The sequence below is a fragment of the Protopterus annectens genome, chromosome 2.part1 (genome assembly GCF_019279795.1).
Source record: "Protopterus annectens isolate FY-2018-M chromosome 2.part1, PAN1.0, whole genome shotgun sequence".
NCBI classification, from domain to species: Eukaryota; Metazoa; Chordata; order Ceratodontiformes; family Protopteridae; genus Protopterus; species Protopterus annectens.
The window spans coordinates 417,955,053-417,977,072 of NC_056729.1; the positions used below are offsets into that span (position 1 = coordinate 417,955,053).

The 22,020-nt window shown below is 42.9% G+C and overlaps 1 protein-coding gene across 1 annotated transcript in view; it reads right to left on the reverse strand.

Moving 5' to 3' along the window:
* LOC122794851 (SWI/SNF-related matrix-associated actin-dependent regulator of chromatin subfamily A member 5-like) overlaps positions 1-22,020 on the reverse strand; it is a 1,390,680-nt gene that overhangs the window by 1,100,931 nt on the left and 267,729 nt on the right. The window contains exon 5 of the mRNA XM_044063455.1: positions 12,120-12,220. Coding sequence (XP_043919390.1) covers positions 12,120-12,220 — 101 coding nt within the window. The remainder of the gene's footprint in view (positions 1-12,119; positions 12,221-22,020) is intronic.

The window sequence follows — 22,020 nt, forward strand, 5'->3', positions numbered from 1 at the left end:
TCAGTTCTAGGTCTCTTAGAGGGGGAAGGCTGGCTTCCCCTAATTAAAGTAATAGGGTCTTCAGCTATTCTAAGCATTTGTTTTTTAGGCATATGGGCCTGACCATGCGGTTTGAACATTTTTTTTCTAGGAGTGGGTTGAGTTTTAGGCCTCGAAGAAGATGGCGCTGGTTTAAAATACAAGTCTGTAGGCCTGAATACACCCTCAGAAGCCGGTGGCTGCACAGCAGCTCCAGACCCATCCAAGGTAGAGACATCTGCAGGTTCCATAGTCGAAGAAGCATCTCGTGGCATACGAGACTCCGAATGGGTCTCAGTAGAGGCCTGCGAATCTGAAGTAGTGGGCATCAGGGGCTTGCAAAGCACCTCACTGAGTACCGGCGGACTGACGACTAGCTTAACGGAAGCATCATTGGCAGTTTTGGGACCTATGTGGTCTGTCTTTATCCTTGCATTTTTTTGGCATATTGGTAGTCGGATGGCTTACCGAAGCCATTTCTGGATAGTTAAAAAGAGAACCAAAATAATTTGCAGCAAAAATAGACAGACGACGAATAGTTCGGGGGCTGAATAAAGCACAAAGCTGACAGTGAAGGATGTTGTAGTCTGGGCCTAAGCAAGGAATACAGTACGAATGAAAATCTTTTGGAGGTATTTGCTTTCCACAGGTAATACAATTGTTAACTTTTACTGACATTGGTTAGAGCAAGAAAAAGGATCCCCAACGGGGTACTTAGCTTTTTTGAAGACTTCGGTTCTGAAACTTGAAAATGAAAATTTCAGGAGTCTGCCAACCGGCACTTGCAAACTGCTTCTGCTTCAGGCACCGCACGGCAAGAAAGACTGATGTAATGGCATCGGCTGCATGTTTTATACCCCTGACGACCTGACATCATGGAAGAAGAGACAGCATCTGACGCAGGGATCCAAGACTCTGTTATTCAGGCTGGCTGAGGACTACCTGCAGGCAGATAACCCAAATGTAAAGACTGCAACAGTGAAATACAAAGAACATCTAGTCTTAGGTCCCTGTATAAATGACCTCTGGGTCTGCAGCAGGATTTCTGTACAGGTATTTGTGAGAATCTGGTACTCTAATACAGGTCAGGTTTACTGGGAGTAGGTGGGAGGGCGTCAGGGGCCAAGGTGGATTCAAGGAGATCATCCACCACTTCTAAAATAGGGGGGGATGGCCAAGGGTCTGTGCTGGGGCAGGTCCAGAAGCTCGGTCTTTTCTTAGACTGGGGGAAGTCCTGAGATTCCCATTGGAAATGTTCCCTGAGGGTGTGAATGGTTTCCCCAAGGGAAAGATCTTCTTGTGGGGAGGCAGAAGAAATGGATTCCTCTGCATCTGAATCCACATAAGCAGTCAGAGGTGGTTGTTCCTCTTCAAAATCTGAATAATCAGATTCCTCAGAATCCTGTTCTGTCAATTTCAGGATAAGGATGTCTTTTCCTTTTAGAAGTTTTGGCCTGACTACCCCTGATAAGGGGATGAGATTCTCCACCATTTTAAGCATTTGTGCTTGGGATGGTGGAGCAGGAGCAAGATGGTGGACAGAGGCAGATTTTCTAGGAGTGGTCTGGCTTCTAGGCCTAAGAGTATCCATCGGTCTGAGAGAAACAGTAGTTGGATGAGAAGACTTTTTTTTTTGTCTAGATTCAGTAGTGCGAGAGGCCTCCTTGGAAGCCGGTGCTTGCATTGCGGCTCTGGACCCAACCGAGGCAGAGACAGCCAAAGGCTTGGAAGACGAAGATTTCTGCTGCATCCAAAAGGATCTCTGTACAGGCCTGCGTAGATATTGTATTGGGCATCAGGGGCTGCAAAAGCACCTCACTGAATTTGGAAAACCGACGACCTGCTTAGCAGTAGAGTCGTCAGAAGGCTTAGCTTTGTGTGGTCTGTCTCTGTCTTTATCTCTGTGTTTTTTTTGGAATGTCCATGGATTGTTGGCTGATGGACGCCATTTTGGACTGCAAAGACAGAAGACAAAAATACTGGTCTACAATAAGAGTTCTACAGCGAATGCTTCTTGCGTTAAAGACGGCACAGAACCAGCAACGGGGGACGTCATGGTCTGGGCCTAAACAAGTGACGTAGTATGAATGGAAGTCTCGGTGTAGGATCTGCTTTCTACAGGCTAGACAATTGTTAACTTTTTCGGACATCGGTTAGTGCAAGAAAAAAGGATCCCCAACAGGGTACTCAGCTTTAGACGTTTTCAGCTGTAATTCAAACTCTGGTAGTGACCGACTGGCACACTTGCTAAGTGCTTCTGCTACGGGCTCTACAGCAAGAAAGACTGGTGTAATGGCATCGGCTGCCTTGCTTTATAGCACTGACGACCTGATTTTAGACTACAGGTGACAGCAGCCAACGCAGGAAAATGACTCTGGTATTCGGGCCGGCCGAGGGCTACCACAGCAGGGATAACCCACAGGTGATGACTGCAACAGTGAAACATGAAGAACATCTAAAAATACCTTGTGTGCTTACACTTTTTCTCTCTCCCTCTCCCCAACTGGGAATATTTCACTGCAGATAAAAATTCTCCATATACTACAAAGAATTACAGCAGTACTCATTTTAACTCCAGTTTATGTGCTCTTGAAATGGATTTCAACACAAATCTTTTGAGCTTTACTCTTGAGGCAAGAACACAAACTGGTTACGATTAGTGACTCAGTCATAACCTATGTAATTTATGAAGCACAGCGATCACACTTGGAGAGGCAGATGATAACCTTATACACTTTTGTCATGTCAAAAGAAGTGCATAACAGAGGGATTATGACTAGATTTCTGATAACTACGCAGTTAAGTGAGCAAGACAGGGATGTCACAAAGTGTCCCTCGAGTGCAGTTAAGCAAAGCTCCGGAGGTGAATTTCAACGCAGGAGCACAAAGTGTTACAACCTATGGCAAGAAGTCATGTCCTGATGATGAACAAAGCTTTAAAAGCTATTAAACACTACACTCTGTCATATTACATAACAGGTTTTAAAGCTATTTTACTATCTCATCAGTGTTTTGCTGCGACTGGCAGTAACCATGGTTATGTTCTGGAGTGAGACTGCAGCACAGCAGCATGCAGAGGTGTCAGAAAGGTGCTTTACAAAGTTTTCTTCTGGGAGTGCAACTGCGATGCTTAATGTACTGCAAGTCCATTTCTATCAAGCCTTGTGCCGCCACACAGCATGCAACAAAGAACTGAATCAGAAAATTCCACCAGCACTGAAAGTTGTAATGCACTTCACTTTGCCACATTGGGGGGCGGGGTGACCGACTGAAGTTTCTAACCACTCTTAAAACTGTTGTCTGACGACACATTTAATTCATTTCTGGAGATTACATGCAAGTGCTCAATGTGTTACAGCTTTCACAGCCAGCTATAAAACACTTCACTCCTGCACATTTTCTTTTGGTACTGGTGACACATCAGTGCAGCTGAAGCTCTACATATTATTACAAAGAATTATGCCCATATTTCACAATAATGAAAGAATAGTCATGTAAAATCATACCATAATTATAGATGTCCTTCTGTTGCAGTATTCTTTATATGAGGAACTTCTCTGCCATAGGTGACCAGACGTTGGCCAGTATACAAAAATGTTTCACTACTGTAAGGTGCGTGGTACATGTCTCATGTAGGCTGCTTTCTTAAGTCGACCATGAAAGTGACATACACATGCACCTACCTTAAAAATGAATGCCGTAGGAGGAAAGCCAGCCTAAGGACGGTAGGGTATGACCATCCAAGGAAAGAACCAAACAACCAGGGGGAAGGAGGGAGAGATGGGAATACTGCAACAGAGAAGAGAAGGATATCTATCATTAAGATTTTACACAACTGTTCTTTGTCCTATTCATCTGTTGCAGTATTCTTTACATGGAGAGTACATAGCCCATGAGGAGAGGGCAGAGGAAGAAGCAGTTGAGCTCTCCAAAAAGCCATGGCATATGGATCTGACAAAACCTGCCCTAGACTTAGAAAGGTTGTCCAGTTTGTAATGTTTAGGGAATGTATACACAGACATCCATGTAGCCACTTGCAGAACAGAACTAGTGTCTAATCCCTTGAAGAAAGCACCTGATGAAGCTACAGCCTTAGTGGAATAGGCCTTTACAGAGGCAGCAAGGGTCTTACTATGCTTCATGCAAGAAAACTAAACAGCCTTAGAAATCCAAGTAGAAATAGTCTGCTTGGAAACAGGCATTCCCAGAGCTCTGGGCTGATAAGGAAACAAAAATCTGGTCTGATTTCCTAATATTTAGTCTTGTATAGGTAAAATCTAAGCTGCCTATGCACATCCAGTGTATGCAACACCTTCTCACTAGAATTTTGTGGAGAAAAGAAAGTAGGTAAATAAGTGGAGAAGTACAGTCTTTCAGCAGCAATGTTGCTGGGATGGATAGGTTTCCTGGGAGGTCTAAAGTGAAGGACACCTTTAAGAAATTGTTCAGCTTCAAATCCGCTAGCTAGAGGGAGGGATTGGGGCAGACAGGCAGAAACAGCTGACATATGGGCCTTCACTGAAGAGCAGGCCAAGTCAACATTGAACATTTCACACAACTAGGACAGAACCAGGGGGATCTCCCCTGACAGTGGATCCCGTTTCGTACAAGACAAAGTGAAAACCTCTTCCATTTGGATAGGTAAGATTTTCTGGTATTGGGTTTCTGGGTCTCCTGCAGGACCCTTAGCACATCCTCCAAAAAAAGGAATTAAAACCCTATCACTCAGACAACTGGAGGGTAGACAAGTGGCACTGGATGAGAGTTCCTTTGTCTTATGCAAGAAGGTCCACCCTGTGAGGGAACTTGTGGTGACTGCCCTTGGCTAAATGCAGGAAAGAGGTAACCAATGGTGTCTTGGCCAAAAGGGGGTTACCAGCAAGATTTCTGTTTTGTCCTGCTGAATTTTAAACAGGATTTTCAAATAATCGAAAGGGGGGGATGCATACAGAAACATCCCCTTCCAAGAGAAAGAAAGGGCATCCACCTTCCAGACCAGAGGATGTGGCACTCTGGCACTAAATTGTGAAAGTTGTGTGTTCATGGGGGAGGCAAAGAGCTCTACAAGAGGTATTATCCCACTGGTGGACAATGTCCAGAAACCCATACCTTTGAAGCATTCATATGGACTGTGCTAGGGACCTACTCAAGGTGTCTGTCACACAATTTTGGTTGGACAGGCTGTACACTGCCTGAAGAGTCACCCAATATTGGACTGCCAGCTCCTAAACCTGGAGTGCCAGTCTGCATAGTAGGTAGGATTTGGTTCCCCCCACTTGTTCACATACCAGGAGGACTATCATATTGTCTGTGAACAGTTTTAAAGGTCCTGGGGGAAAGACAGGATGAAACATCTGAATGGCTAGAAAGCAGCACTCTCATCTCTCTCACAGTGACTTTTGTTGAGAGGGGGACCATACCCCTAGAGTTTTCAAGTTTCCGAAAGTTGCTCCCCAGCCCACATCTGACGCATCTGTGAACAGCTCTTGGGCTGCTGGCAGAGGATGCAATATGAGTCCTGGGTTGAGGGACACCTGTTGGATCAACCACTGTAGTCCCTCATCAGACAAGGGATGAGAGAAACGCCCAGAGGATGTAAATGCTGCATCCAAATTAACTTTAGGAACCACTGGAGTTCTCATGTGATGTTTTGCAGAAGTATCATTGGAATAATGGATGCCATGAATCCCAAAACCCTGAGGAACTCTCTGGCTGAAATGTGGTGAAGAGGCAAAAGGTTTCTGAAGTAGGACATGAGGTCCTGTGCCTAAGGAGGAAGAGAGACCCTCATGAGGTCTCTCTCTCTATCCTGCACGCCAGGAAGATGTTGTCTCGAGAGGGGAAGACAGTGGATTTTTTTGTGGTTTATGGTGAATCCCAGACATTGTAGAAGAGAAACAGCAAAGAGGATGTTTTACTCTAGGGTCTCTGGGGAGGTTGCCACAAAGAGGAAATCATCCAGGTAAGGAAAAACAGGGAAGCCCTGAAGCCTGCAGTAGGCAAATCACAGGGTCTAGAAATTTTGTAAATACCCTTTGGTACAGTAGAAAGTCCAAAGGGCAAGGCAGAAAACAGAAAATGCCAGGAAGCCACAAAGAAATGTAAAAACTTCCTTCCTGCAGTTGGGGTGGATGGAAATGTGTACGTATGCATCTTTGATATCCAAGGAAGCAGAGGAGACTTGTGGCAGAATAAGTGGAAACAAGGTTGGAAGAGTTAACATAGGAAGGTGGGTACCTTCAGGAAAGTGTTTAGATGAAAAAGATCCAAAATGGGTCTCCAAGGACCATCCTTTTTGGGCACTAGTAACATTCTGGAGTAGAAACCTCTTCCTTTTTGGTCTTTAAGGACTTCCTGAATAGTCCCTTGTCTCCACAGGTCTAGTAGAACCTCAGGAAAAGAAGGTAGTTGTTCCTTTGGTGGTTGAGGGGTGCCCCTGAAGGAAAGCAGGGAGTTCCATGCCAGAAAGTATCCTTTTTAAATAACAGAACCTGGATGCTTGAGTTATGCTTTCCCAGACTGGCAGAGAGGTGCTGGAAAAGCGGAATGTGGATGATGTGGTTTGGGTAGTCAGAGGGAACCAGGCTTGTTGGGAAAAAAGCTGCTTCTGAGATAGAGTTGCAGTAGTAGTCTTGGGCTGCTGAAGCCTCCCCTACTATCCATGTTTGGTTTTAGGTGGAGTAGGGTGTGAGTGCCTATGTACAAAAGCAGTTTTCCCCAGGTAATTTCATTGAAATTAAGGCAATGGGGAGACAAAGATGTGCTTCATTTCCTGCAAAGATTTAAATAAATTAGCAGCTGGAGGGCCAAACAATGCAGAGTTGTCCAAAAGGGAAGCCATAAGCTCAGATTTAATGTCCTCTAGTAATGATTTAACCAGAAGAATCTCTTTAAGCCAGAGGCAGTTGCCCATGCAGATGCCTCTGCAGCATCATAGCTAACCAGCCACTACATCAAATGTAGCTATGAGGCTCCAAGCAAGGATGCAGCCAAGGTTTTATTCTCAGAGTCAGGTAAATCAGAAATAACCTGAGAAAGTTGAGACAGCAGGTCTAGGGCAAATCTGGTCATGTGTGTTTCATAATTAATGGCTCTAAATGCCAAGGTGGCTGAAGTGTACATTTTCTTCCCCAGCCTTTCTGGGATCCTGCTCTCCTCATCTGCAAGAAGGAGAGAGACTGAAGGCAGTAACCTGGATGGTTTGTCTGAAGCCATTGAAAACGTATGTGTCAGCTGAAGGACATTTAAAACAGGAACTTACAATTTTTACAATTCTCTGGGACTTTGTAAAACCAGTCAGAAGGCTGGGAATTGGGGACCAGGAATTAACTGATGGCATTGAGGCAAAGGCATCTAGAAAGGCAGGTAACACAGGAGGAATAGCAGAAGGGCTGGGTGATTCCACCTGCAGAAGGTCATAGTATCTCTTTTGAACTTCAGCTACCCGAGTGCTATCCCACTTGAAATTATTTCTCATTTTAAGTAGGGTCTCTCCAAAAGAGAATTCTTCCATGGGTGATTCAGTTCCACTGGAGTCCTCTTCTGGGGAAGTGTAGTCTAGAGGGGAGAGGTTCTATGAGGAACAGGCTAAAGATTCCTATTCTGAGAATGCCTCAAGAAACCTTGTTCCCTAACCCTTATGTGGGGAGACTGTGCATGGTGGGGTAGGAACTAAAACACCTGAATGGGGGCTTAAGGGCCTTGAAAAGGCCTTAGGTGAATTGTTCCCAATCACTGTGGGGTTTCTTTGGAGGAGACAAGTGTTTAGTTTTCTGCTTCTTTTGATGCAGGTCTGTCCTATGTAACATAGGCTCTGACACAGGTCTACATTCAATAATATCAGAGTAAATTTCCTCCCACACCAGGAATTGAGGTATCTCCTTTGGGCCTTTGGTTATCATGAGCCTCTGTTCCCCATGTACATCCGAGATGGATGCCTGCTCAGCCTCTGAGGACATGCCTGTGGTCAGATCCAAGGCATCCTCAACAATGGAATCGGCCTGTGAACTTGAACCAAGATCAGTACATAACTCTGGGCTCTCATCTGCCTTAGGAGAGTCATCCGTATTAAGAGGCGCAGCAAAAGCTTCAGGCTTTTTGGACTTCCACTTAGTGATTGACTCAACCTCAGGCCCCGAGGATCCCTCCATTGTGCTTTTAGCTAGTAACTTTAAGCTCTGCTTTTCCAAGTAAATGGCTAAGGAGGAAAGTCTACTTCTTAGGGTTTTGGGCCCAAAGGCCTGGTAAATGGGACATGACTTGTGACTGTGGGCAAGCCCTAGACAGAACACTGGAGATGGCTATCTTTATGTGGAAGTTGCCTTCCACACTGGCATTTGCCTTTTTTGGATAACATGAAACCTACCACAAAACAGTAGCAAAAGAATATTTCCCTAATTGGGCACTTACCTGAGAAAATCACTGGAACACAGCTAACGGCAAGCAGACCAATGTTCAAAGGTCGCATTTGGACTGCCAGCAGAGAAGTTCAAAGTTAGGTGTGTGTGTACATACACATCACTTATGCAGACCTACGACAGCAGCTTACATACGACGTACCACACACCCTACAGTACTGAAAAACTTTTGTATACTGGCAGATGTTGAGTCACCTACAATGGATAACTCCCTCATGTAAAGAATAACTGCAACAGATGAACAGAAGCATGTAATATAATCTGTTCTTGAACTGGATATAAAGATTCAGATTTTAATCTTCACTCGAGTTGAACTTATTGATATTTCTAGATAGGCACAGCTACCTGGTTAATGTCAGACACAATCATAACTTTATGCATGCATTGTAATGTACACATATATGGAGAGAGTGTAGGGATGAAAATATTACTTTTCCTAAGTATCAAATTAAAATGGTAGACACTGCATTCCAAAATTCCAAATATAAACAGCTAAGATAATTAACTGGGGAAATAGCACAATAAAGCAGAAACAGATGTCCAACTGTAGTCTTGAAGCACGATGTTCTACATTCAGGAAGCAGTAGTCAAAATGTAAAACACCTGACTGAAGGTCATCATAACGGCTCAAGGGCAAGATGACTATATACATCACAAGTTCAAATGTTAAGAGGTCGGGCAAGGGTGGAATGGAATGAGCAGCCAAAAGTCTGCTCACCTTTTCTAGGTGGAAGGACAAGTTGTCTTGCAGTGATCTCTTATTCCCCAAAGCAAGTGTGTTTGCTTCCGAGCATGTGACTACAATACAAGCTTTAATGGGAGGTTAAAGCGTGGGGATATAAAATGCCACCCAACAACATGACAGTCTAATTGAGCTGTCAGTGGACCTTGGCCCTGCAAGAAGTGAAATCCCCACAGACAATGGAAAGCCTGCATTAAGTCAGGAAAGAGGCAGCAATGACATCTGAAGGAGCTACCTAAAAATGAGTCTTTAAAGTACAGAAATGGGAGAACTTCCACAACACCACAGCCATAACACCAATTTTCTTCAGTAAAAATCCAAAAGGGGAGGAATCACTACCATCAAGACCACACAGGTATTTAACAGGATCAATTTCTCCAATTCTTTTCTAAAAGCAGCAAACAGAAATACAGAATATGAAATGAAGGAATACAAGAAAATTAAGTCAATTATTATAAGATACAGGCAGAATGAAACCAGACTTGCCACAACAGAATCAGTTAAAAATCAATGGCTGTAAATTAGTTCATACACATCTGCACCTTCCTTCAAGTAAGCTTCTGAAGTGACACACACAGGCAGTATCCTACATATTATAAAATTAGACAACACTGACATTAGGTCAAAATTCACAGCAAAGCTATTTCACTAAAACAGGCTGCTTTTAATTAATACACTTAAGGTTGTAAATACATGGAGAAAAATGTAAAATTACACACCACATGGCAGTAAATAAAACTACTGAAATCACTTTGAACCAAGTCCATTTGGCACTTAAATGGATGCCTGCCGAGAAGTGCTGAACATCATCTAGCAAGCCCACTGCATGAACTCATCAACCTGATGGTCTTTCTCTGGTTACACTTTTGATGTGGAAAAAATAGTTATTGTGAAGCCCTAGGATAAAGGCTGCCCCCCTCCACTGATTCTGGGAATTACAGGCCTGTTAGTAGTATTTTTTTTTCAAAGGCTATGGAATGTTTTATAGCTGAACATAGGTGACCTTTTATTCCACACCAGTTTGGCTTTGTAAGAGGCAGTTCAGGTATTTTTCTAAAGCATTACAGAGGTCATTAAGAGGCATACAAGGGATGCTGCTCTGGACCTTGTCAAATGCTTTGTCACTATCCCCCATGCTGGGAAAATTGGCAAACTTTCAACTCAATATTAACCCCTACATAATCTCCACACCATTAAGGACAGGGTGTTTTGCTCTAGACACACAATCATCACCAGCAGTGTGCCACATATGTTGGTACTTGGCCCCCCACTCTGTGGTTTGTACTCATCTAGCATGAAAACTGAGAACAAAGAAGACTATCAAGGATCATCCTCCTCTTCAGGAAAAAAAGCATAAGTTATCTGCAGTGAATTAAACTGCAGCCGGAAACAGAAGGAAGGAATAATTTTCTCCATTTTTACCTAAAGGGCATGAAAATAGATGCACCATTGTTACAGAAGCACAGAGATGGCCCGTTTCAAAAATGCTTGTAGCTTGCTGTGTCAGCATCAATAGTAAACCCTCCACCTGTTAGAAACTGCACAGCTGCTAACTAAAGTAGCACTGCAAAAGCTACGGTGCAACATGCAATACAGCTGCAAATTTACACAGCTACAATAATCAGCTCTCTAAACTGAGAGTAATTGTTATCAGTAATTATTTCTGCAGCCTGCTCTACTCGTATGAGCATTAGTACCTAGGAAACCATTAGTACCTAGGAAACTCTAGATGCTACTAAAAGGAAATATTATGTAGCTCCCAACCTTGACTTGCTAGTATAATAGCAAGGCTACCCTATTTAGATGTGCAGCACAAATGTATTTCACCACTAAAATATATGTACTTTCAGTCAAGGAGGCATCTTACATTCAAAGCTAAATGAGATTGATGCACACAAATGCTAAATCTTGCAAAGGATTGTCTGGCTCTGCAGTGTAGAGGGATAAAATCCTGACTGAGATGCTGATGACCAGAGACTGATTAGCAAGTCAGGAAAACTAGAAAATCCTGGGTGGAGTAGGGTGGGATGAGGAAAAAGTTTTGCTTTGGCATTCTCACTTGAAAGGTAGGATTATGGTAGCTTCTCTACCTGTTGTGATCCAACTCTCCAGGGGACTGGTATAGCTACTACCACAACATTAGGGCCTAAGGGAGGAAGGAATGTTTGTGAGCCCCTCCAAGCCAGTATGCCGGCCCTTAGCTTAGGTAAGTTTCTGTATCAGGTTCATTGGTGATAGGACCACGTCACTAATGAGGATGGTATTATGTAAAGCAAAAAATGCTCCGATGGTCAGAATGACTACTCCATGTTCAGCTTTCTTCTCATGGGGAATGAATGGCCTGAGAACAGACCAGTGCTCTCAACTTTGTGTCAACTGATGTCATCAAGGGGAATATGGAATCCTCAGAGGCATCCATCTTTGTACAGCCATAAGTTAAAATCCCATAGAGTGCAGACAAAGCTATCAAAAACAAAGCATCTGACAATAACATCCCACCACACTTCATGCTATAATACCCATAACCAAACCTTCCACATTACTGCATCTCTTACACACACCCACACTCACCCACCCCCACCCACACTGTGCTGAAGGCATACCCCTAGCCTTAAAGAGGTCATACTTGCACCAATAGTAAAGTCTCCTCCAAGTGAGCAGGGTCTGGGTGCTGCAAACTTTACTTTCCTCAAATGGGTTTTCAGCTCCCAGGGCCAGTCCCATACCTGTGAGAGTACAGACAAAAGCATAACAACTGTGGAAGTGGGAAGAACTATAACACTTGCTTTCTGCAAAATGGTAAATTTTCAGTCTGAATTATTTTATAGAACCAAAGGAACACTCCACCCAGTTTCAATAAATTATACTGGATTTCAGCAAATAAATAACTGAATTTGCAGTTTTCACTGAGGTTTTCATTTGAATATTTAGATTAGACATACCATTTCATCAGCCAAGATACCATTGATGCCATTCTCGTACAATGAAATGAGCCAATTCAGCCCACGGACTTGATAATCTCTCAGAGTTCCTCCCTTGACATCTGCAGAAGTAAGAGCACCAGTTATTTCAGATTATAATCTGCCTACTTTGATGTTTGACAGCTCAGTTCAAAAGATGGTTTACAATCTGTATTTAGACTTTACAGGTGCAAAAACCCAGACCACTGCAGCAAAATATACTGCACCAAAAAAGTAAAACCAAATTAGTTCATAAGGCATATTTTATATTTTGTTTATATTCTGCTTATTGTCAAGTGTGCATTGTGAAGCTGCAATATAACTGTGCAAATGAAAGTATTATACATACTATATACACGTTACTTACGTTATGTGCATACAATCTGGCCCATTTATTGCCCTACATTTTTAAACTGCTGTTTTACCAGCCTATTAGCTAAAATGGCACTAGATTTAAACAGCAGTGAACTTAAACTTCAACATTTACAATTAAGATAACCTCTTGCAGAACTGTGCTATAATCTTCATATGGGATGCTGTTACAGTAATGATTCTTTGGAAGACTCAGTACAAACCAGTGGGTGGCTGGCTCATAATAGCTGCTGGCTGCAGGAATCCTAGAAAGAATGGTCATGGTAAATTACACCCTAGCCTTAGAAGCAATGTTCATATTGTAACACTTGAAGAATGTGTGGAGTAATGACCAAAAAGGTCATTTTAGAATGGACATGGTATTAATCCCTCCAAGGAATGCAGTTGGGGGGTCTCAACTGTGTGCACTGATCTGTCCTGGTAATTTTTTTACTGTGTAATATAACAGAAGCAAATAAAGTATGCAAGTCCTATAGAAATGGTCTGCTTTCAGACAGCCTTCTCCTTTGCAAAGGGAATGAGCAGATGCTCAGTATTATGCATTTCTTCTGCTCTGTCCAAGCAAAATCTCAGTTGCCTATGCACATCCAGAGAGGTGTAATAGCCTATCACTTATTCTGAGGTCCAGGGAAGAGCACAGGGAGATTACATCTACTATAATTAGATTCAAGGATAACTCCAATACCAACCTTGGGCATGAATGAAGGGATGATATGGAGCACACATCAGCCCTTACAGATTTATAAGCAAGGATCCCTTCCTAGACTCCACAATTCCAAAATCCTACTGGCCAATGCCACTGCTACTAAAAAGGTATTTTCATTAGGTCAGATTAAAAGAAGCAAGTCTGGTCTCTTTAGAAGTCCTCTCAATTTAGGCATCATATTCTTGTGGTATTGTCAGTTAGGATGCACGGTTTCCTTGTGTGCCAAATGTGGTTGAAAGCCTCAGTGGTTATGATCACAGCAATCATCTTTTATACTGATGTGGCTTTGCTTTTCAGTTGTGTCTCAGGTTCTCATGATCTTCAACTTCTAAGTCTATCTCTTAGCGTTCCCCCGATTTTCATGAACATCCCAGGTTTTGCCTCAAAATGGTCTTTCCCTCTTAATCCCCTCTAAAACTAGTGACTTTTGGAAAAAAAAAAAAAGAGAATTACACTTGATGATGATTAGAGGTAGAGAACTTTCCTTAAGAAAGAGTATATTAACTTACATCTTTTTCTGTCAATATCTCAGGTTAATACTAATATTTTAAAACCTGTCCCTCTCTATATCTGGATTAGTCCTGATTCATTTGAGAGATATGCTCCTAAGTAGGCTCTTCAAGCTATGCCCGAGGAGTCTGTTTGTGGGTTGTTAGCTGCCTCAACCCAGTTGGAAAGATACCCCCTTGTCTGTGTTATAACTTGCGAATCCCTCGTCAAAGAATGGCAAAAGAGGATGGGGCATTCTAGGGAGAGGGCATGTTGTCACCATGCACTCCTTTTGTACCACTGAAATTTCCTCAGCAGGAGCTCTGCTAGAAATACTATCAGATTGGAAGAAGCTTCGTAACACAGCACTGTCCGTTATAGTAATCTCAACTCAGATTTTGTTCTGAAGTAGTTTGCCATAACAAAAAAAAAGCATCTAAAACGGAGGAAGGCCTTCTGCTGTTTTTTGTACAGTAGTACCATTAAGGAGACATCCTACTTTGGAGCATTATATAGGATTTCGGTAAATATAAATACAGGTAATCAGGATGATCTAGAGGGCTTACTGTACCTCTGCCACATCCAGGTGGAAACACTAGAAATCATCCAGACACCAGTATATTTTAATGTCTTTGGTCCTGCAATGCACTATTATTGGAGCCAGTCACTATCTACTGTACTCACATTCATAAAGGGTCAAGGAGATGACCAGAGTGTGGAAACCATCCTGCGATAAACCTGAGAAAACATCTGTGCATCCTGGCTATGGATAAACAGGAATTAATGTAGGCATTCTACAAGCCCATGCTGAACATGTGAATGTGACAAAAAAGTAGGTTTGGCAAGATCAGGATCAGTACTTTAAATTTTAGTACCATTAGGAAGTTTTAACCTTGACAGATCCAAGATCACTTTTTACAACTAGGAAAACCAGGAACAGTCTGGATTAACAGTTTCTACCCTCCTATGTGCTCAGCACTCTGACCCCCCCCTGGTGTCAGGTCACCTTACAGTACTCTGTGCCCCCCTGTGCCAGGTTATCTTGTAGCAGGGGATGTAACAATGTCTCTGATCCTTGGACCAGGAAAGATGACAGAGGACTTAGATGTTGTGTGCTTGCCTGTGCCAAGACGTTTTGCACCCACTGGCCCTATGGGATTGTTTTTCATTCTTCTGGAAAGTAGTCCAAGACATCCCACACACTTTGGGTAGAGATGGTTTGGAGAAAAAAGGGTTTCAGGGATGTATTGCTTTGGATAGGAATTTGGCGGCTGGGAGGAGGGATGAGCAAGGATGAATCAATGCCTTTCTGATGGGTGGGATCCCAGGCCTGATAACCCACTCCCTGCCATGTCCTTTTGAGACATCTTTTCTTACATTCTCCCATTTTCATTTTTCTCCTGCCACTTGGTACGAAAGACAGCTTTAAGGAGAATATTTATTCCTACAAGTGCAGAGGAGAGAAACTTCCTTTACAAATTCCATGGAATTTGTCCCCTGCAGTTACTTAATCACCTTTTCTTCATGGAGTGCAAGGAGAAGTTACTTAACTAGTGGGGCAGTCAGAAACTGTACTCTGACATGGTCTAGACTTTGATTGTGCCTTCAAGCCAGACAAATTTCATTAAAACTGATCCTGTAGCTACTGCCCCTGTATGATGTGTCACCAGCACCACAGCCACATTTGATAAAGTGTTTAGCCACACGGAAACTGGCAGAATATCTTGCATTCCCCTTCATATCCTAGTCTGCAATACTCTGCCTTGCTCTTCAGCTGGGACTGGAGTGTCACCATGGGTTTTAGAATTAAGGGCCATGAAGACCAGGACAGTACAGATATAAATCTTCTTGCCAAATCTGTCTTGTTTTGCCAATTACTCTGAACAGTGTTCATTGGAACAGTAGTTTCCCTTGCTGGAAGCCAGGGACAAGACTGCTGAATCAGCAATATGGTTCAAGTAGAGTTATCAAAGAGTCTCCGACCCTGGACAGATGAGCAGGGCTTCCAAGATGCAGAGTTAGGAAACTAAACCCAATGATACAACAGCAAAAATATATTCAAAGGCTTCAATAACTCGAGCAATGGCTAAGTGATTAGATTCTGGAAGGCCCAGCAGCTCCCTAGGTCTTTTTTTGTAACTGAAGAGAAGTACTTGGAATCTAGTCTGCAGTGGTCCTTTAATACGAAGGGCATCTCCAAATGAGACATCCTCTGGAGATGGAGTAATTCTGAGGGCTATAATTCTGATTCTCAAACTTATGAAATATTTTACTGAGAATGTGGTTGATATATACTATATCAAGGCCCTTTCTTGAGGAGGGGGTCCCCTACTCCAAAGTACAGCAACCTCAGAATCTACTTATACTGGGGGGGGGGGACTTCTCATTATAAAACACTTTTAAACAGTGAGTTACAAAAATCAGTTACATTTATATATTCCACAAAGTTAATTTTTGACAGCTGCAGGACTCAATATACAGTTGCTAGGAATGCAGTATATATAAAAAGATGCATGCATATGTTCACTGCTGCAACAGTGGTAATATTTGGGCTTCCACAGCTTTTCAATATTCCTCCTCCATTCCAGAAAGACACCTCCTACCTGGATGTCAGCATATCTGCTGTATGAGGGAGGATTCAATCCACACCATCTTCAGTACTTTCTTGCCTCTACCAGTTCCAGGTGTCAAGGCAAGGACCAGAGCTTGACCCACCCACTTGACATATGATCCCCTAAAAATGATATCCTGACCAGAAAGACTACCAAATCTCCCTCTGCAGGTACTTGGTCAACTTCAGATGGGGAGGGGTGTTCTTAGTGGGGTACATGAGAGGAGAGGCAAGGACCTCAGGATGGATACAAACAAGGAAGCAAAAGTGGAGGTAGAGAAATATTACTGCAACAGCAAACTTACATTAACATTTATAATTATGACAAATTCCTAATAAAACTGTATTATGTTAATTGTCATGTTCACAGATGCAGTAGTGAACAGCACATGACAACTCCTACATGTTATGGACCAGTGGATGGCCAGCCCTAAAACACATTGACGTCTGGCTGTGGCAAATCCTGCTCTAAATCTTGCAGTAACGTCAGGATTATAATGTTTAACAGAAGATGTGGACAAACAAGATAAGATGATCTGGGAGCTGACCCCTCTAAGGAAGCCAGTGGTTGCTACTCTGGCTCTTGTAGAGAGGGTTGTCACATGCCCTGGAAGAGTTCTGCTACTACTAACCGAAGGAAATGCAGGCAGTCAACCACTTCAATATAGTCTGCTTAGAGAGACAGGCCTGCCTTGCCTATGAATTTGTGGTCTGATTTCCTTTCTTCTTTAATCCTTACACAGGCAACTGAAACTTTACCTTGAATGTTCAAGCTGTGTAAAACTCTTTCCCCCTGTTCTGCAAAATAGAGAACACACAGAAGTTAAAAGTTTAAAGATTACCTTCTTTGCAGGCCTCAGATGATGTCACCTTAAGGAATTGTTGTATTGGTAAAAAGGGGAATAAAGAGGGGATTTCCCTATGGCGGTAGGCTGAGATTGCCTTATGCCTCAGGGCTTGTGTGTCTTTCAAACTCTTCTTGCTTCATAAAGGCTTGACATGTACTTTTTTATCTGAGGCTCAGGTACACTGAACTCCGGTTAGGGTCTTGGCCCTACTGATGGCACACAAAGGAGAAAATTTCCATCTTACTAGGTACAATTTTATTGCATTAATAAAGGAAGCAAGCAACCACACCCTTGGAAAACATGTCTAAAAAGGGATGAAAGCTGAAATCACTCACGCAGTCAAGCCTTAGGGTCCTCCAGGTGTGATGTACGACTGAAGTCTTTCGGGGCAAGAAGTCCATATGCAAAAGTAGCAGCAGAAGCATCTCTGTCCTTATCATACTCAGGAAAAGGAAGAACCAATCAGACTGAAGAAGAAGCAGTATTGTCTTGGCCGAAACAGAGAGCCATCAGTAGCATTTTCTGGCCTCCTTTCTATTCTGAATTACTCAGAGAAGAGGGATTGGAGAAAAGCAGAAAAGTGGACATGGCTAATTTACTCTGAAGGTATCTGCTGCCCAAGCCACTGTGGTTGCTATCCTAGTCCTTGCTGGTTGTTTTCTTAAGAAGCAAACAAGTCTGCTTGAGACATACCCCCACCTGTTGACCAAATCCAGAAATATAATGTTAAAATCCATTAATGAGGCTAACCCTCTGTTCCCCTCAACTGGTCTGCTGAGTCAGGATGGGAGAAATCCAAGTACTGGATCCCTTAGTCCTGCTTTTGTGGTAATGGCCACATTTCAGATCTCCAGTCGTTGGCAGGCACCAATTACCTCTATTTTTTGAGTCATATTAGCCTCATGTACTGAAATTTAATACTTTCCTCAACCATATTTATCAAAGCATGGGCTTCAACATTAGACAACCTGCAGCACTAGGTCAGTTAGAATGTTATTTCTGGCCATCAGCTTGGGAGGATGAACTATCTTCATAGTGCATAGTGGTCTTCTGAAAAGCATGGTCAGAACCCGCTGTTCAAGCAGGTGTCACAGTCAGGGGGCTACAAAACCTCACAGGACCACATGTTCTCAAACATACAGTGGCCTTTGGAATCTATGGGCATGTCATCAGCCTCCAAGCAGCAGCACTCTTGGCCAAATCAAAGAATGAAACACTATTAATTTCAACTCTACCACCCCATGCACTACAGTAACACTGAATCAGGATGTTATTTAACTGTTATTGGAGCGTTAGCACTGTGCTTCATGCACTATGTATGTATTAGATAATGAGCTTTCAATGCTAAGGTACCAGAGTTATAAATATCCTCTCTCTGATCCAGTCCAACAGCATCCCTACCTTAATAAACAAAATAGTATTTGCTGGAACAAAAGATGTACTAGGTGCCTTTGAAGGTGTAGGAAACATTAAGGTTGCAGGGTGACTCAAACTGAAGTAGTTTTTCCTTGACAAACTGTTCATCAGCTGAACCAGGTTCATAGGTGTTTACTAGGCTAACTACCACAAGAGCCTTTTTAAGTCTAGCCATGCATCCCAGATCTCTGACAAGTTCTGATACCCTTGATAAGTGTAAGCAGAGGGCTGGGAGATGAACCATTTACAGGTTACCTGTGTCCATTAGAGACATAGGTGCCAAACCTACAATGAATTTCCAGTTTCCCATCTAATTGCCCAAGCTGCATATGAACTGAGTTTGAGGAACTCTGCTTCACATGGAGCCTGTTTCATAGACGTGGTATTCTCTGGGAAACATGCCCATCTCTCCAGCAGGTCCTATTTATATCACAGGCAAGTTTTAAGTCTTTAGAATGGGTAATTATGGTGCTGCTTGTTTTGTAAATATGCAAGAAGTCCATCAGAGTGGGGTCTGACAATGTCCTGTATGCCAGGCATAGATCTCCCCTCAAAAGCCTGTAGTACATAAAAAACAGGGATAGGACTTTGAGGCGGTCTGCATAGTACATTTTACTTGCTCCCTGTATTCTTTTAGTGAGGAACCTCTGTGGATGTTCCAATTGTGGGATATGCCTTTTTAGGTACATACCAATTGGGGCATTGTACTCAATGATAGGTATGATGAATGCCAAATACAGTGGAACAATGACTTCCTTGGACCTAGATGCCATACCTTTGTTTATAAGTTAGCAACATAGAATGACTTCCACACCACTATAGGTTTCATAGGTTAGTATTAGGCTAACTGCTCTTGTAGGCCATTTCAAGCCTAGCCAGTTACCCCATGTGAAAATCAAACCCTGCACCTTGTCTGTAAGGTAAACATCCTAACTATTACGCCATGCTCCCACTTGAGTGTAGACACATGATGGTCAATGGTGAAAGGCTAGATTACTGTGTGTGTCCACAAGTCCCCAACTACTGGGTCAGTTCTAAGGGGTGTGTTGTCAATAGGATAGTTACCAGGGATGGAGGATTTCCCAAAGGATACTATTATGCATTTAATGGCATTTAGTTTTAGTCCATGGCACTGACACCAGTTATTTTGGTCACAAGGAAAAGTGCAGGTCATCTTTTAACAGTGTACATCACTTCACTTCTTTAGATAGATCGGGGATTGTATAATCCCAACAGTAGGTACTACAAAGCTTTCAGTGTCTGTGTGCGCACAGGGGACATCAATGCAGCCACCTGTCTGTCTGTGTGTGTGTGTGTGTGTGTGTGTGTGTGTGTGTGTGTGTGTGTGTGTGTGTAGGTAGGTTTGCATCTGCTTGGATATGTGTGTGTGTGTTGAGAGGCACCTGTGCAACCACGATGCAAGGGCATCACTACAGCAGAGACTGGTCTAGCAGCACAGTGTTTTATTTAGAGGCATGAAAGGAATTTGAAAACAAAACACTATGTATAATTTCCCTATATACTCCCCCGAGGACATAACATCCCTATTCTGGAAGACATCCTACACTGGATAACTAGTTCCAGTTCTCATGAAACAGTAATTCTTGGTGGCATCAATATAAACTGGCAAACCTTCACATCAGATTACCCTTCCTTAGTATCAATTTATATGGTTTCACACAACTCAGACTTTTCACATTCACTTCAAAGCTAGTAACACTGGGACTACAGCTGACTGGATCTTAGTCTCAAGCCCCAATTTTTTCCATTCTCCAAAAACCTTTCCAGACTCTGTCAGTGACAATCATCTCACCTATGTTCAGAGGTGAGCAACCCACCATACCAAACAGCACCTTTATAAAGACTGTTATAACCTTTCAAATTTCAATTCAAATATATTTAATGATAGTACCATTAACTGGTCCATCCTCTATACCCAACCACTGGATAATGCTGTTCTGCAATTTAGTAGAGTATTTCTAGACATTCTAAACAGCCTTGTTCCCATAACAAAAAATAAATAAAAAATAATAAAAGTTAAATCCAAACAAAGCCCGGCAATCCCATTCTAGCAGAACATGAATGCATAAAAGACAAAGCTTGGGGAAAAAAATTTGACAAAAACACAAATCCCAACCTCACCTACAAACAACTTCGAAACACCACAAAAAACAGTCACTGCTAATAAGAAACAGTATCACTTCAACCCTCAGATTTAAAAAATATAACCCTCCAAATGTTGGTCTTCTAGCAATAAAGTATTGCATCCTGGAACAGAACACCTAGTACCCTTAAACCCTGTCCTGACATCTCTCCCTTAGAAACTGCTTTTAAATTTTAACTCCCATTTCCTAGACTCCATGCATCTTTCCAACAAGCTACACTTACACAATATGCGGATGACTCCACTGTCATCTGTTCACCTAGCAGTCCTTCCCATTTACAAATGATCATTCATCAGTACTTCTTCTCTATTGTAAAATGGCTCAGTGACAATCAACTTTTCCTAAATCCAAAAAAAGACAATTACTCATTTACCCAAATCTGCTGCGGCGGTGGTGCTGCGGTAGCGTTGTCGCTTCACAGTAAGACGTTGTCCTGTTCGATTCTCAGCTAAAGCGTCTTCTGTGTGGAGACATACGTGAATGGGCGTACCTTCGTTGAAGGTTGTAATGTCAGGGCTGGCAACTCGGTACATAAAAATCTACTGCCATACATTAGCAGACCGGAGTTCCGCTGTGGTGACCCCTAACCGGGAAAAGCCGAAAGATACAACAACAACCCAAATCTGGAACACTAAAAAGAAAGTACAGTTTTGTACCTACCATAAATGCAGATGACTGCAGATGCATCCTTGAAGGACATAGTACAGTTTTGTTACCTACCATAAATGTAGATGTCCAATAGGTATGCATCTGCAGTCAGGTTTACCCTCCCTCCTTCCCCTCTGTGGTATTACTTGGGTACTTACTCCTCTAATAGCTAGCTGGGGGGATCTATTATGGTGTATTTGTGTTTATATTATTGTGCATGTTTGGATTTTTAAATGCATCCCTCCAAATTTAGCCTTCCTTATAGGGCACCTGGCATCTGGGGCAAGAAAAACTGTGGAAGATGGCGTCGGCGGATGCTTTTATACCCCAGGCGCTCTGACGTCGGGGAAAATGCGACATCAGCCGACGCCGGACCCAGACTTTGGAATCCGGCTGACCAAAGGGCTGCCTGAGGCAGGACCCCAGGCGCTCTGACGTCGGGGAAAATGCGACATCAGCCGACGCCGGACCCAGACTTTGGAATCCGGCTGACCGAAGGGCTGCCTGAGGCAGGACAGGGGATGTCCTGCCTCAGGCAGCCCTTCGGTCAGCCGGATTCCAAAGTCTGGGTCCGGCGTCGGCTGATGTCGATTTTCCACGCCAGCGCCTGGGGTATAAAAGCATCCGC